We start from the raw sequence: 16,808 nt of genomic DNA, 5'->3' as shown, positions 1-16,808 counted from the left end.
AGAAACAGAGCACGCAGACAGCCAGTCGCTGGGCAGCCACAACGTCTACACTGACAACAAAGACCACATCTAACGTGCCCATTGTCCATACAACCAGAGGAGGAGAAGGAAAACTAGAAGCTCTCTGTCTATTAGCATATTTTACACATAACAAATAGCAGAGCGAGGAAGATCAGAGTTTACTCACTGTTGTGATGTGTATTGAACGTATTTGCAGCATCTCTGAGGGCTTGCCAGTGCCTCCTTCCATAAAACATGGCCAATGATGTGCCACTGCACAGACGCACAGTAGCAGGATTCGAACAGGGAGCACTGCTCTCTACAGCAGCGTTTGTCCCTGTTATAGTTAGTCTGTAATGTATGCAGTGAAAGGACTGGCATATGCTTGATGCGACTACAGGCCCTGCAATATACGTACGGATAAGAGGGTTGCATGAAAATACAAGCTTGCTACCAAATGGGCTCGGTGCATGTGTGTAAACACACCAGCATTTCGCACTGCACTGTCAGACTCCTCAGACGATGTGAACAAAGCTAGAGTGAGAGGAAAGAGGAAGGGGAAAGAGGTGAGGGGTAGTAAGAAAGGTGCTGTGTGCTGTAAATAACCCCCCTAAAAAGGAAGAAAGGGGTAGAGAACAAGCAGATGGATATGAAAACCATGGTAAACTGATCCGGTCCTACTTGGATCTCTGCCGCAGGCTCAAAGCTATGCTCAGCCAGTGTCTGCATGTCTGCACTGTGCGCGATGCGAGAGAGATGAAGTTCAGTGTGCGCGTCCTCTGCCTCGCGTGTGTGTTTGGCTATGTACTTTTCATGTAAGGCAGCTGTAGGCGTACAAGAGCTGTGACAGGCTAAGTAAGGGTGTAGCACAGGTCTGCGGAGCAACTGGAGGAGAGGGAATCCATTAGCTCGCTACTTCACCGAAAGGAAATCCAAGGGCCTGAATTGGTGCTGTATGGCTGCTTCTGTTCAGCTCAAATGCTGAACTCTATTTAACAAATCGCGCATTGAGGATGTTTGCACATCTTAACATCTCGGCATCAGAACGTAGCTTGGTCATTAACAGCACAAAAGACACGGAGGATGTTCTGAGCCAAACTCAAAACCTCTGTTTCTAAGGACTTGCAGGAAAAAGGATAAAAATGGAAAAGACAGAGAGGGTGGGGAATACAGTCAGGGAAAGGCTGGACGAGCGGAGAAAGTAATGAGACACTGCCCTCTGCTGGTTCTAGGAGGAGTGCACTGTTCCCTCTGAGTGAGATTCTAACGTATTGGAACAGTTGCACCTTCCATCACTTGTTTGCATTGACTCAGCCAAAGCAGATGTGACATACAAATGACAAAGCACTGGGCCTAACTTGACATAATAACTGTATTCTAATTTCCGACGACGCAATAGTATAGCTTGGTAGAGTAAAAGGCTGGTCGGGAGAGAAGAATAAGTGCTGAGGATGAGGCAATCATTTTGATGCAATCATAATTATGTTAAAGTACACCATCCCTATCTTGGCTCATCTAATTGAAGGCAGCAGCGACAGCAAAGGAAAAAATGGAAGACCTTCCGTAAGTCATTCCTGTGCTGGCAGGGTTTTTCCATTGCCTGAGTCTTACTGTATCTTTTCTTCATGCTAAAAAGGTCTGTGAGAAGTACTTACTTTGCTGCTGTTCACAAGATGATGCCTTTATTGTTGGCACTTCAAATAGGTGTGAGGGTGCAAGAGAGCCTGGCAGAGTCACACTTTAAACAGGCTGCGTCTGGTGCTTCTTGCTTATGACTGCACAAAGATAAGGCGGCTCAAAGCGGGAGAACGGCGGTGAGACAAAAGAGGGCCTTTTTCTTCTGCATATTAAAAGTCTGTGGCAGTGATTAGGTGACAGACACAGATGCCGGCTATCTGTGATAGATAGCCCCTCCTGCACTAGCATTGCTGCTGAATATTATATACAGTATATTCAGATTTTTGATATTGCCTTCAGTAAGTCATACAGTAGCATTACTGCTATGGAATGGTTTTGCGTTATCTGAAACTAATAGCATTGCTACACTGTGACCTAAAAATCTATGTCTCCATGTGCGACAGTGTGTCTTCTCCCTCAAACCCCCGAGGCCTTTACTCCATCTGTCCTCCCACTGAGCTCAGATCTCCAAATAAAGACTTTTATTCCAACATGACAGGGCTTTTCCTGCATAGAGAATTTAAAAGGGAGCCATTCGCAAAAGCTGGGCCACCATTATCAAAACCTGACAGTTTAATAATAAAACCCAGGCCAAAGTGCTATCAATCCCACTGGGGTGATGCTAGGTGAAAGGACAATCTGGATGATATGGTGTGTTGACTGTTAAAAGGCGAGTTCCCACCCTAATAGCACAAAGATGAGCATGTGGCTACAGAATAAATCATCAAGCTACTTCGCCAGTAAAGTATCGCTGAAATTGCTTCATCAAATGCATTAAAATGCAAATTCCCCCGATGTTAGTTCATTTACCGAGGTTCTACCCAGTGGAACGTACTGTAATTGTGTAATAGATAAAATGATCTGTACATTTTTTGTGACTAGATCTGTTCAGATGTATTTTAAACTAAAAAACGTCTCTTAAGAAAAGCACCAAAGTATTTTTTTTCCTGGATCAGAACGGTTTCATGTACTGTAATAAGCTCAGATATGCTGTAAGCTTTCATATACTGTAGATACAATCCCCACACTCCTTGGGAAGCAAGTTGTCTGGTAGAATAAATACCTCCAAACGATTGTTTTCAGCTCTGTTAAAGGTAAAAGGTGGGCGGGTCTCATGTCACTGCTGTGTTATATGCCAAATGGTGCTGCAAGTGAGTGTGTTTGAACTGGCGCTGACCCGCCTTTCTCTCTTAATAGATTTTATACCTCAGTATCCTAAGTTGACTTATTCCAAACTAATTCCAGGTGTCAGTCGAAAAAAAAGTCTAGATGGGGTCATCCCCTCTTTCTTGTCTTATTCATAAGCTGCCCTTTCACTCCAGCTACAGACCTGCATCTGTGCCCAGCATTTAAAAACTCTTGTCTAACCTTTTGAGTCATAGACTGTACATGTTCAGGAGCAGCTGAGGCAATGTACTCCACATCCTTGCTATTTTCATTTCAGTGGCGTACGAGCTTTCAGTTGCCCTTCAAAGGAATCCTCTGCGTGTTTGTTTTTCTGCTTATTTAAAATGAAAAAGAATCCACATAGCCAACAATTTATGTTCTCACCAATTTGTTTATGTTTGAGCTGTTTTTACAGATCAATGCACATTCCTCACATTGCGATAGAGACGAAAAGTACCCTGTGTTCTTTCCTTGAGTCTACTTAAAATGGAATGCTTGTTTAAGAGATTTCTCATTCCTAAATGTGAGACTGATATAAATGATTGCGTCTGTTTAGTGCATTTCTCTGTGACTAACTGTCCTGTTATGTCTGAATAAAAGAGGCTGTGAAAAATGACGACTGCCTGGCAGCAAGAACAACCTGTCCATCCACTGCAGTAATGAAATGAGCACCATTATACTTCAGTCTAACAAAGGCAAACTGAAGAACACTCAAGCATCCCAAGTTTTTGTGGACCAACAGGCAGTGTCTATTGGAGGCTGTCTATGCTGTAGTTGTTGTATTGTGTCTAACCACTACAGCAGCATCAAAGCATGAAAATCACATCAAAAGGTGACGTAGTACAAGGAACAGGAACCCACAACAGATAAACAACATCACCCATCTCTGCACCACGGAGAGGAACTGCAATGCTGCAGATGTTGTATGAGTCTGTGGTGGCCAGTGTAGTGTTGTACACTGTGGTCTGCTGGGGCAGCAGCATGAATGTAGCAGACAGTAACAGACTGGACAAACTGATCAGGAGGGAGGGCTCCATTTTGGGGGTGGAGCTGGACCCCCTATAGAATGCTGGTGAACCCCCCATCTATCCTAGACAACACCTCCCACCCCCTACGAGGTGAAGCACGTATTACTTTTGTTAAACGTCAGAGAAAATGGAAGGGAAGTCGCCAACAGCTTGATATCGTTCTCAATGCAAGAAAATTCCAAGAGAAATTTGATCACAGATACATATTTCCCCTTATTATTCAGAAACATCTACCATTGGAAACGCAGATCCGATTTCGGACAGTGTCGGGAAGAGCATGACATTAAAAGGTGCTCAACTGTGGCTCAAACAGTCGAGGATTCACACTTTAAATGTGTTCATGAAGCTGCGGTACGAGTTGTTTTTTCCCTTAGGTAGGTAGTAGGTTTTTGAGTGCAGTGTTGAGTAAGATCAACTAGAAACGCCAGGTCTGCCAACCATAGCGGATCACTCAGCTCGTCAAGAGGCCGGTCCTTCTCCTTCGAAAACTAGTCGACCTCTGATCTCAGAATAAAACCGCTGAAGCAGGGAGCCGCGACTTAGGCAGCACACTTGTACAGCAGGTCCCCGTATCCAGGATCCACGTCAGGTAAGGAAGTTTAAAATACTCTGTGGCTCTGAGTGCAAGCACTGGAATTATGTTTACCATTTCACAGAGTGCTTTCAGGTGGATGATACAGTGCATTTTAACTTCCTCACCTCCGCTCTCCTGCACCTCGGCACACACCAAAGAGGCCATTCCTTTTTCTTTCCTTCATTTTGTTTGGTAGAGAAACTGCCTTGATCAACTCAGTAGCTCCACCTAGAGTTTAAACCAAAAATGCAATAACAGCAGGTTCCATGTGCGTGCCATATTCTGGTTTGGAAATTGCTGCGGGCCGCAGGCACCCCTGCCCTACACAGTGTGCTGGCTGGACAGCAGATCACCTGATCGGAGGCGGATCAGTATCAGTGTTCCACTAAATAAATACTGTCAATAGATCAATAGATCGATAGATATAAAGACTGTCTTGATAACACTTGTGTAGATATGTTTTATTTACTTTTTATTTGTGAAAGCAATCATAATGAGGCAAAATTATTTCCCTTTGGGATTACTAGTTTTTTGAATGAAAAACTATACCAGTGTGTGTTGTGTGTTCTCACATTGTGTTACTAGCAAATAAGAAAATAGAAAACATGTACATGCACCACTTTGTACCTGTAATTTGCCTAACTCAGACATAGAAATCTCCCAGTCCACAAAAGACAGAGTTGTACACGCCAGTGCAAATTCTTGCAAGTGGCAGGCCTCATAGCTTAGAATATCAGGTCATTATTATTCACAGACAGTCTGGCCATAGCCTGTGCCTCTGTGGTAAGTTAGGAATTAAACATGCACCAGCTTCAGGCAAGCACAAAGGGCTAAGCAAAGGGCAATTTGTCTCATTTAACTGCTGCCTGTCTGCCTGTCTGCAGAAGGGAATCAAATTAATGCAAACCTTAATGCATTCCTTTTTCTTGTTCTACATCAAAACAGAGTCTATGTCATCACTAAAGGCCTCCGCCTCACGCGGAATAACAACTAAAAAAGACTATGCCTTTTTAAGCACTCACTATATCACTAGGTAGCTTTAGTTATTCACATTAGATAACTATCATAGTAGCATTTCTACTCAGCAGTGTTAATACAAGATACAAACTAATGGGAAAGTCTAGGCATTGCCACAAGAGGTCACTCACATAGGGTAATAACATCAGGAAAACATCAAGAACACTATGTTTGTGTATAGAGTACAATAAAACAATAAGGATTGTCGTTTGTAAGGATATTATGAGCATAAATCAGTCTAAGCTGCAGACTCTGCTTAAGGTTTTAAACCCTTTGTGCTCCAGAAAACCAACCTTGGTACTGGTCGTTCAGGTGTGAATGGTCGACACTAGACGAAAGGACTAAATAGGATTGATCCACATCTCTTTAGACCACACCCCATAAGGTGGGACTCAAAATGTCCAAAAACTTAAAACCAAATAATCTATGTTGACTATCTATGTCAGATTAGTTCAATAACATAAAGTAACAGAAGAAGCCATAGAATGTTAAAACTAAACTGGTATTTACATGTAGAGATAGAGGTCTATGCTATGCTGCTAAGAGTCTCATCTGAATTCAGCTACAGTAAATATATATGTTACTGAAATATATTTTTACCTGACACTACTTTAACTACTTTTTAAGTTTGCTCCTAAATTATCTAATTACTGTGACATTTTGATTTGTGTGTTAAAATGAGGGTTTGAGCTCTTGATCAAACATTCAGGAAAAACTGTGATCTTTTTCTTTTTTCAGACACAGTCAAGTCCAGGGAAAAAGTCTGCTATCAATAGCCCGCCACTAGATGGCAGCAGAGAATAATTTTAATAGAGAAACATCCACATATGCTTCAGGAACGACTTGAAAGCTTGTGTAAATACACAGGTGACTTATAAAAACTTTTGAATGTGCTTATAAATTTAAGACCCATGAACAAAGTGTCATCATTAAGACCTAAACAGGTCGTTTGCTTACTCACATCAAATTCATTGAGGGCAGCGGCCAATTCCCCAATGCCAGCATGGCCGTGCTTCTCATCAGTGGGCGAGGTGGCCTGAGCAGCACTCGAAATGCCTCCAATGGCCTCCTGCACCTGCTTGAAGACGTAGTCTCGGTTGGCACGCGTGGCTGCCACATCTGGATGGCGTAAGAAGGCCTGTGAGGCCGTGTACAGCATGGTGGCGTTTTTCTTCAGAGCCCCGCGTGCGGCCGCCATCTCATCTCGACACTGGGGGTCTTTCAGTTCCTGTCAAGGTGATAAAGGTGTCAGTCAGTCCCTGGACACTTACTGTAAAGCTAATACGTTTGGATAGTCAAAATATAAAGCACTGTATTTAAAGTATAGTTTATGGACATAATATGTTGACAGATTGCATTTGGAAAACTGGTTATATTCAGGGTTCAGTAAGATAACATAAAATAAGATAAGAAAGACTTTATTCATCCCACGATGGGAAAATTATTTTGTCTGCAGCAGCAAGGAGACATTAAATAGGACAACAGTACAGAGTATAGAGGAACAGTATGCGATGGACAGCAGCAGTGTTAGCAATACCGGAAAAATAAAAACCATAAGTAAAATCAAGTCATATTTTTAGGTGAAGTAAAAAATTAATAATAATTTTAAATCACAACAGGGATAATAAAACCAGTGAATACCAGAGTACAAAAATAGTAATAGCAATCATCACACACTTTTACAGTAATACTATTGTACATTTAGCAGAAGTATTTTGTAAAAGCTCACAAAGCTAGAGTGGTTTGCTTTTACCACAATGGTGGCGTCCACCTACCTGTTGTCTCCGGGCTGCCACGTAGTTCAGCTTCACCATCTCCTTCCCAAACTCTTTAAAGCGGTTGGCCAGGTCCTGTTCATTGGACGCATTTTTAACCCCCTCCAGGGCCTCCTCCACCTGTTACGCACGCAAAAGAACAGTTTAAAATTTTGTGTACTCATTTGCATATTAGTTTAACAAGAGACTGTAAAATAAAAATTAGCTAATAAACCACTACAACAAAAGTTCAACATTTTATTTGACAAAGTAGCCGAATCAGGTTTATAAAAACAAATTAGCTCTGAAGTGGAAAACTTTAAAGAGTCTCTTTCCAGCAATTATCATCCTCATTGCGGGTCCGTTCTGATACTGAACTCCTTTCTATTGCTAATGAAACTGAGGCACAAGATGTAATGGAAAAGAGAGAAGAGTAGCAAAGAGAGTGCAAGAGAGAGCGAGAGAGAGGACTCTTTAGTGGCCTTTGATGACAGGGCTTATACTGGCTTGAGCTAAGCCTCTCTTTGGGCTTCAAGAACCAAACTGGAAAATAGGACTGAGAGCGTGTGCTTGTGGGCGAGTGAAGGTCCATGAAGGCTGACTCTGTTTCAGATAATACTAACGGCATATCATTCTCTCTAGCATCCTGTGTTACCATCTCTTCAAAGCTTCAAGCTACTTTTGAAGTAAGTTGAAGTATGTATAACTCTTCACGCTTACTCTGCATCTTGTGGCTTGTCATTTCAACACACAGTATAGGTAGAGTCTATAAGTAGTTAAGGTTCTACATGATCAATTATGACTTAATACAACCAAACACTCTAATACAACAAACAACAAAGACAACCCTGTAACGTACTGTACAGTAGCAAGGAGATATTATTTGTCCTGCAATAGAGCAATGCTCACACTTACAATTTTGAGGTGGGCCAGCAGCCTCATGACGTCAGCCATGTCAGCGAGGATGAGCAGACGGGTGACAGCAGAGAGCAGGGCGCGGGCAGCCCTCACCATGGTGCCCCGTTTCACAGAGGAGCACGGGTCGTCGGCAAACTCCGATGAGGCAATGCGCATGGTCTCTCCTGTAAGGCAGAGGAACCACATCCGTTAAAGAAAGGAGGGAAGAGTTACACCATTGCAGTTGCGATTACTGTCACATTTTCGTTTCTGCGTGCACTGTCTCAGGTTTTTCACATGTTCAGGACAAAAATGATTTCAAGAATTTGTTTTACCACTAAAAGTGCATTTTAGTGCTGGTGCACAATGAGCAAGTGGTAAGAAAATATGCCTGTCTGAATAAAAATGGCAAATCTTCCCAACATTGTAACACCGTAGTGAGAGGTCATCACTGGAAGCGTGAGGTCTCTGCATCAATTATAATAACTGAGTGAGTAAAGCATCTTTTACTGCTCTGATGTTATGTGTACTAACAGCCCAAAACTGTTAAAGCCAAAATAAAGGGATATGCAATTCACGAGACCAGCACACAAGGCACGGCCTCAAATGGAAAAAAAACCTAAAGAAGCTCACAAAGACAAAGACACACACATTTTGTAGTCCCCAAAGTGTGTCTGGCCCAGTGATGAGCTACTGAAGTGTGACAGTACAAAGGGCCTGATTACGAAACCCCTCTGTGGTCTGAAATCAGCATTCATAATTTAATCACGATCAGATAAATGGTTTTTGTGGATGAAGAGGTCACAAAGACTGAGGATGGATGAGGAAATTACAGCATTAAAGACAGACTATACTTCATTATGGCATTAAATGGGCAGGTGATGCCTTTTGGCTGGTGAAACCTTCTGTACATGAATAAATTCAGCATGACATACTTCTGGCTTTGTGACTCCAATACAAAACTTGTAACAGTTTTTCTTTTCTCTGAAGATGTGACATTTGATTGTACTCAACTGAGCAAAAAGGTAGAGTGTTAAGAGAGACTGAAAAGAGTGCCCTTCAGTGCACTTGTGTGCTAAAGAGCTGACAGTGAAAGGTTACAGCATGTCGTGTGGAGTTTTAATTTCCTTCCTTTCTCAAATGCAGATGCAGCATGAACAGCAGGTAAACTTGAATTCACTGCAATCATAACATTGAACATAACATCAATCCACTGTGGGATGAACAAAAAGGTTTATCTTTTGTTTATCTCCAATGTAGATGCTATTCATGGACAGAGGAATGCTGCATTAAAACAAAAGAGGCCATCAAGTTATAAAACTGGCACACACGGCTAACAAGTGGAAAGACTGATCCGGCCCCTTTGATGTCAGTCGTGATGACCTGTGTGGCAGCAGTCTATTTCATGCCTCAGTAGAGCTGTGTGCCAACCCAGTGTTCAGCAGCAGCAGCAGCGACGGAGTGGAGCTGACAGTGCAGGATGAGGAATACAGCCCCAACACAACATATGCACAGCTTCCTGCTGATGTGCAGTAGTTATTGAACAAGGACTCCAATTCCACTGTGGGGACAAAAATGTGATTCACATAAAGTCTAAATGAATTGCACAAGTACAGAAAAAAAATCTAGAGCTACAGTACAAACACCTGTGAATCTACACTGCATCTAAGCAAACTGGGCACAACTGGGTGCGGAGTTGGACCAATACTGAAGACTCAGTGAAAAAGAATACCTTCAGAATTGTTTCTAATGAAAACCGGCATCTTTGATGACTTAAGAATCACTAAGTCTCCTTATCAGTACTGACAGTCAACATGCGCAAAGCAACGCTCAAAGCTAATGAATGCTAATCTGTTATAGTTGACAGAACTGCCCTGCTACACTGACAGATCATTTATTTTGATGTTCGGGACAATAAGTAAGTTCCCTAAACACTAGATAGCTTAAATTCTGTGCAGCCTTTTAGGGCAAAAACAAACTCTGTGCTCAACTACCAGAGTACTTTGTGTAACACTACTGGAAATAATCTTCAGTCAAATTGTATTTTTAAGTATTCATTTTGTTATTGTACAACTACATACAATGTAAAACTACAGTGCTCTGGGTCAATCCAAAATTAAAGTAGTAAAAGTGAAGGTTTGGCTTTAAGGGTATACCTACATGTACACAACTGTTAGTGTGCAGAATAACAGTACTAAGCATTTTATTTTTCATTTATTATATATACACATGAGGATTTATCCATCTCACTTATTTTCACGTGTGAAAGTGGGAATAATAAACTCTTTTTACAAAAATTTACAAAAAACATTTGTGAAATTTTGAAAAGAAAAACCTCAGTGACCAATATAGCCGCCCTTCTTTTCCTGAGCATTCCATTTACTTAGTCAGTCAGTTTCTTGATCTGGTCAGGGTCAACTTTTTGTGTAGACGCAAACACAGCCTCTCAGACACTGTTCAGGTGCAGTGTTTACAGTACCTTCACTGTAGATTTTTTGCTTAAGAAGGGCCCAAAAGTTCTCAATAGGGTTTAAGTCAGGTGAAGAAGGGGGCATGTGATTTGTTTTTTATCTTTAAGGCCTTCAATGTCCAACCACGCAGTGGAGTACTCTGATTTTTATGCAGGACAACGCTCCATCACATGCATCAAAGTCTTTTCAAAAGATGCAGGCTTTTCCTGTACCACTGCTTGAAGAAAGTGTCTTCTAAAAATTGGCAGTAGGCCCGAGAGTTGATTGTGAGTCCATTTTCAACCCGAAAAGGTCCAACTATCTCATCTTGAATAATACCTGCCCACACCAGTACCCCCCTCCACCTTACTGGCGTCTGAGTCTAAGTGGAGCTGTGTCTGTAACTGATCCAACCACGGGTCATCTATCTGGTCCGTCAAGAGACACTCATCTCATTAGTCCACAAAACATTTGACAAATCTGTATTCAGACATTCTTGTCGTTTCAACTCTATCTTTCAGAGGTGGTCAGGTTTCAGCCTCTCTTACCTAAGCCATGTCTCTGAGAACTGAACACCTCATACAGTACTTCTAGATACACCAGGTGGGTTGCAGTTGTGGAATATGGCAGCACTGGAGGATAATGGGTTCCTGGTAGCTTCATGTTTGATTCTTAAACTGTGGCGGTTAAATTGCATCTTTTCTTGTCTTGCATGTCTTGCAGCCCTGTTTGCACCTCTATTTGCTACAAAACGTTTGATGGTTCTGTGTTTAGGGCCCAATATCTCAGATATTATATATACAATTTTGGACTTTTCAGAGTCAGTTAAATCTCCTTTTTGGCCATTTTTTTATGAGGAGAAGAATCAGCCTAATAATTATGCACATCTTGATATACTGTAGGGTGTTGATCACAACCTCATTACACAAATACACATCACGTGATATGCATTACTGTAAATATAATAAGCATTCAAGTTTTTTACAGCTTGGAGTTGGAAAGTATGGATAGAATGATGAAATAGTCAAAATAATACTTGCCTAATTATTGTACACACAATGTAGATGATGCCATACACAGTGCATATCACAAACATACTGTATGTACTGTGTTGTAAAACTGGTAAATACAGTTGATGATTCAGAAGCAATCCTGGCAAAGTAACAGATACTGTATGTACTGTACAGTAGCTCAATAGACTAAATATTGCTGTTTTCTTTTTCATTTAGACTTTTTTTGTAGTGACAGTTTATTAATTATATGAATTTATTTACAAAGTACTTTGTTTTGTTAGTTCAGCAACAAGTAAAGATAAGAAGAGAAAACTTAGCAAACAAGACAACAAATGAGGCCTTTAGGCCACATATTGGATGGGAGGCAATATGGGCAACCCGTACTGATGATGAATGGTGCTCTGCAAAGATTATAAACAAGCCAGTTATACTGTACACCACAGCTATAGATCAAATATATGACTTGCAAATTTTATTTTAACGACAAGATAACAATTCACAAATGCTTTGGCGTAAAACATGCTCACCTTGTTTACGCACATCCTCCACCGCAGCGATGAGCTCCTCCTTCAGGTCCTGGCTGTCTTTGGCAATCTGCTCACCTTTCTCCAGGAAGTTCTGTGTAGCCTGCTCGACAGACACTGCCAGGACGTGGGCCTTCTTAGAGCGGCCCTTCTTCTTACTGGATGGCCCTTTATTGCTGGTGTTCACCAGGGTAGTCACCTGTAGAGCAGGAGAGATGACACATATAGTAGTAGTACATGATAGTTCTGTTCCAGGAATCTGACGGAATATACATGATGTAAGAGGGCACATTTCATCAACTCAGACAGCAACCATGAACATATTCAGCCCACAGGTCAAGTAAGGAAACTGCTAGAAGCAGTCGCCCATCAAACTGTCCATCTCATTGCAATAAAACTCTAACTGCATTGGTGCTACGGGAATAAAGTCTTTAATCCCAGTCCCTCTGGTTAGGCTACGCAGCACATGAGCAAGCTGTGTAACAAAGTGCTACAAAATAGTCCCTTTGTGCGATTGTGTTTAAAAAATACTTTTCTGGACGAACTGTAATAGTCAACTTTCTGTTTACTGTAAAAGTCTTGTTAAATAACATCTGCATCGACCTACACAACTATCAACCCCACAACACACTTAAGGCCTTGAAAGCAGCATGAGTGAGAACAACACAGACAGTAAATAATAGGACGGAAAGGACTGCCCATTATAATGTACACTCATGACAGAGTCTGCGGTAACAATATCAGTCTGGCAGCAGAAGAACCAGCACAATGGAGTGATATGATTCGCTTGAGGAATGTGCAGTACTGTATCAGAAGCTTTCACTCTAAAAAGCTGCTAAGAGCAAAGTTATGTCCTGTCTGGGTTGAATTACTTAAGGGCTCGTAAACTAGAATAAAAACTTTAAAGATGTATGCGCTCGCTCACGATGGATCAGGAATAGTCCCACTGTTACTGTATGAGACTGCCTTAACATTTCAGTTTTTTAAATGATTCTGCCGCTAATGTTATCTGTTTACCATCAACTCATCTGCTCAACATCGCCTTGCACAGCTGAACGAGTCTTGATTATAAAGTGCAGCGGTGTGTTTATTTTAATCTAAGTTTGTTGAATCAATAACTTATCGTTCTATTTGCACATGAAAGCACAAACAAGCCTCCAAAACCAAAATCCCCTTCCACCTCCCAAACAGACACATAGGCACACTCCTACAGTAAGTGTGGTGAATGAAGTACAGTGTAAAAGGCTAACAACTTGTCTCGTTATTGTTCAGAAGGTGAATCAACAGTGTGTAGTTTTAAATGATGAGTGAGATTTTTCTTATCCTTACTTTAAACGCTGGACGTTAACAATTACAGAGAGATCAAGCTGTGTTGTGTTGTGTGTTGTGTAGCCTTCCACAGGGACTGACTCGGCTCAGTCAACGCTTGCTGACATTTTGTTCTGCAACAGTGCCTTAAAAAGCTCAATGTATATTTAATTGTGCCCGCAATAACCTCACACTGTGCACTGAAGCAGACAGACTTTTTTTGCAGACTCAACTGTCCTATTTTTATGAAAAAATCTAAAATACCATCTCCACACATACTGCAGCTAAATATCCCCACAAATACAAAAAAAAACAGAAAGTAAAAGAAAAATGCTATTAACATGGCACCATGTGCTTCAGCTTTAAACTTAATGTGTTACCATTTGCAACATTTAAAAATATGAATATTATTACACGTTGTGAATCTCTTAACACTGCTTGGAGCCACTTTGTGATCAATTCTAACTATGGGAGTGCTGTTGTTTCCTTATTAGTCGACTTTGACAGAGGGCTGTGTATTTTCAGAAGCACTGATGAAGAACTAAGTTAAAGGCCCTAAAGCTTAGAACCTCTACATTTATTAGATGAGTGGTGTGAATCAGTTGCATTATAGGGCGGAAATGCTGATCGAGATCGCGCTTATGTTTTAGGCAGAACAACATTTTAGTTTCTGTTCTTTAGACACAACAGATTCTTTCTGATCCAAGCTTAATCTTAGTTACTGAGAGACAATATGTTAAATAGACTGGCTGTCTAACCTTTGAACCCTGTTTAGTATTACAGTATCAGGGTTAAAAACACAGGAATATATATATCATGCAACATCTCACTGAATTTGCAAGGTTTTCTACACTGTCTAATGTAGACTAAATATTTGGACTTGCTTACTTGACATATTTTTGTTTTAATTTCCAGCAAACACACAGCAACTTTATAGAACATGCCATATAGGAACAAACCTGTTCTCTCAGTGTGGCCACAGGCTAAAGAGTAGCACAGTGAAAACAAATGATCAATAGTGCAATAAAGCTCATGACCTAATGGCAAAAAAGTCTGAATCCTTCAATTCCTATTTCAAGTAGAAAATAACAACTGAGCAAACAGACCAATCCCCTCAGGGAAGGAAGTAGAAACAAAAGTAGCTTGGAAAAAGAAATGAAGTGAGACACCGTAATGCATCCAAATGTAGCTTAATATGAAACTGAATAAATTCAGTGTCTCTGTGATTCAGGTTTGCCCTTTTCTGGCAGCTGATAATTGGCTCTGCAGCTACAGTACTCAAGTATGCAATTAGCAGCACTCCTTACGTTGTATGCAAAAACTAGTGTGACTCTAGCCTGGCACGTGTTATTGTATGTCATTCTATCACTACTAAATGACAGTTACTGTATGGGCATGTACAGTATACAGTAGCTCAGTGAGGTCACATCTAAACCAGTATTTATTAAAACTAACGTAAGTGTATTATTTTTGTTGTCAAACATAAAGTGAGTGAAAAAGCAGTTTTTATAAAACAATTATGTGACTTGAGATGACATAAATATATAATTTTATGGATCTTCCTACTCAGATGTTGCATAAAAGTGTATTAAACATTTAATTCTTATCCAAGTGATGAGGAGACTCCTTGCCTGGTTTTCTGCTGCCTGATAATAAAGTGTGTATTTTTCTAAGGTGAAGAGGAACATGCAGCCATGCTCATTATGTTGTTATGTGCAGTACAGCCATCCTCTACTAATATCTAATAATAAACACGTCTACAGTATACAGTATAATGCTACATTTAATGTTGTATCCACATGCATAATATGTACAAGTGCATGCAGGAGTTTGAGGATATATCAAAGTTGTGCAATGTGTGCACACAAAACCTGACAAAAACAATGAACAATAACGACACCGGGACAGCTGAACACTGAAGACGGACGACGCACTGTCCCAGATGCTCTCAAAGACTGAGTACAGGAGGAGGGAAATTAGCACAGGCAGAAGTCAGTGGTCTCTGGGCAAGAGACAGGACTACACAGACACAATGAGAAGAATTAACACAACAAAAGAGAACAATCTAGGAAGAAGATGTGATAAAAAACTGTCCTGAGATAAATTGCAGGAATAATCCATTTCATGTTGTACATGTCTTGAGCACATAAACTATACACTAGTTTGTCCAGGCGTTGACATTTGTGTGTCATCAGATTTGTGTTGCACAGGGCACTTCCTGTTACTACTATACTGCAAGTTTCCAGGAAACAAGCTTAGCTGAGCTAATCAAGCATTGTGGCACCATGTTTCCAGCAATTGTAGCCTACGCTCAAGCAAATCATGCACTTGGATCTATTCTTCAAACTGTCATCATCTCCATGCTACTGTAGAATCTTTGAAACCTTGCTCTAGTATGCAGGACATCATAGAGCAACACATAAGGAATCTCACTGCTACTAAAAAAGAAAAAAATGTGCAGGAATCTTACTGAGCATAATGTCAATGTTCTCTTTTTAATAGCTTTAGATAGTGTTTGATTACTTCCATCGAGTGGCGAAGTATCTGTGTGTTCCACTTGTCTTAAATCCTAAAAGCTCGGTCAGGAAACAGCTAACAGGCAACACATACATGACTGTGCTGCAGCAGTAGCAAGGCTGAGATTTCCTTCAGGCAAAGGGAGTTGTTAGACCTTGTCCTCACATTTTATTGCTGATCAATAGAATTAAATGCAATGTAGCCTTTCCTCTCCAGAGCACTGGTTAGTGGACGTCAGACCCCGTTGTAAATCCCAGTGGCTCTGTGTAGCCATGCAATTTTCCACGTTCAGCATCTAATTTTACATAACATTTACATTCATTTTTAAACATACTGTAATACAGGTATATTTGATATGTCAGAAAGCAGATAACACCCGGTCACACACAAGGCCCAACATGACAGAGAAATCAACCCTGTCCATATATATTTATATATTTACACACACACACACACACACACACACACACACACACACACACACACACACACACACACACTGTTTAGGCATTGTTCTAATTTGTAAATCCTTCCTCAACTTCAAGAGCCTGCTGAAGTCAGCTCAGGATCCAGCTGACGGCTGGAGTGCACTGTTCTCTCCTAAAATATCTTTCATCTACAGTAGTGTGAAAAAACAAGTATTCAAACACAAACACCTGCAGCAGAGAATGGGTTCTAAAAACAACGATTTATTTAAAAAAACACTCCAACAGTAATGCTGTATAGTTCCTCCTCCTAAATACAGGAATCTAAGAATTTACTAACAGGAAAGGTATTTAAAATTTCTTATTTACTCCATTACAAGCTTTGAGGTTGTCACACAATCTTCATAACTACTAAAAAGTGCACGATGAAAGCCATTCCTCATAAGAGGTTATGTAC

The 16,808-nt window shown here is 40.8% G+C and overlaps 1 protein-coding gene across 6 annotated transcripts in view; it reads right to left on the bottom strand.

The window, feature by feature from the left end:
* ctnna2 (catenin (cadherin-associated protein), alpha 2) overlaps positions 1-16,808 on the bottom strand; it is a 212,535-nt gene that overhangs the window by 176,096 nt on the left and 19,631 nt on the right. For all 6 annotated transcript variants that reach the window (XM_055512097.1, XM_055512102.1, XM_029159645.3 and 3 more), the window contains exons 3-6: positions 12,105-12,300; positions 8,133-8,299; positions 7,239-7,358; positions 6,425-6,691 (exon numbers count right to left, since the gene is read on the bottom strand). In XM_055512097.1, coding sequence (XP_055368072.1) covers positions 6,425-6,691; positions 7,239-7,358; positions 8,133-8,299; positions 12,105-12,300 — 750 coding nt within the window. The remainder of the gene's footprint in view (positions 1-6,424; positions 6,692-7,238; positions 7,359-8,132; positions 8,300-12,104; positions 12,301-16,808) is intronic.

The sequence above is a fragment of the Betta splendens genome, chromosome 1 (genome assembly GCF_900634795.4).
Source record: "Betta splendens chromosome 1, fBetSpl5.4, whole genome shotgun sequence".
Taxonomy (NCBI): Eukaryota; Metazoa; Chordata; class Actinopteri; order Anabantiformes; family Osphronemidae; genus Betta; species Betta splendens.
The sequence above is the reverse complement of the archived record's forward strand: the minus strand, read 5'-3'. Positions and strand labels throughout refer to the sequence as shown.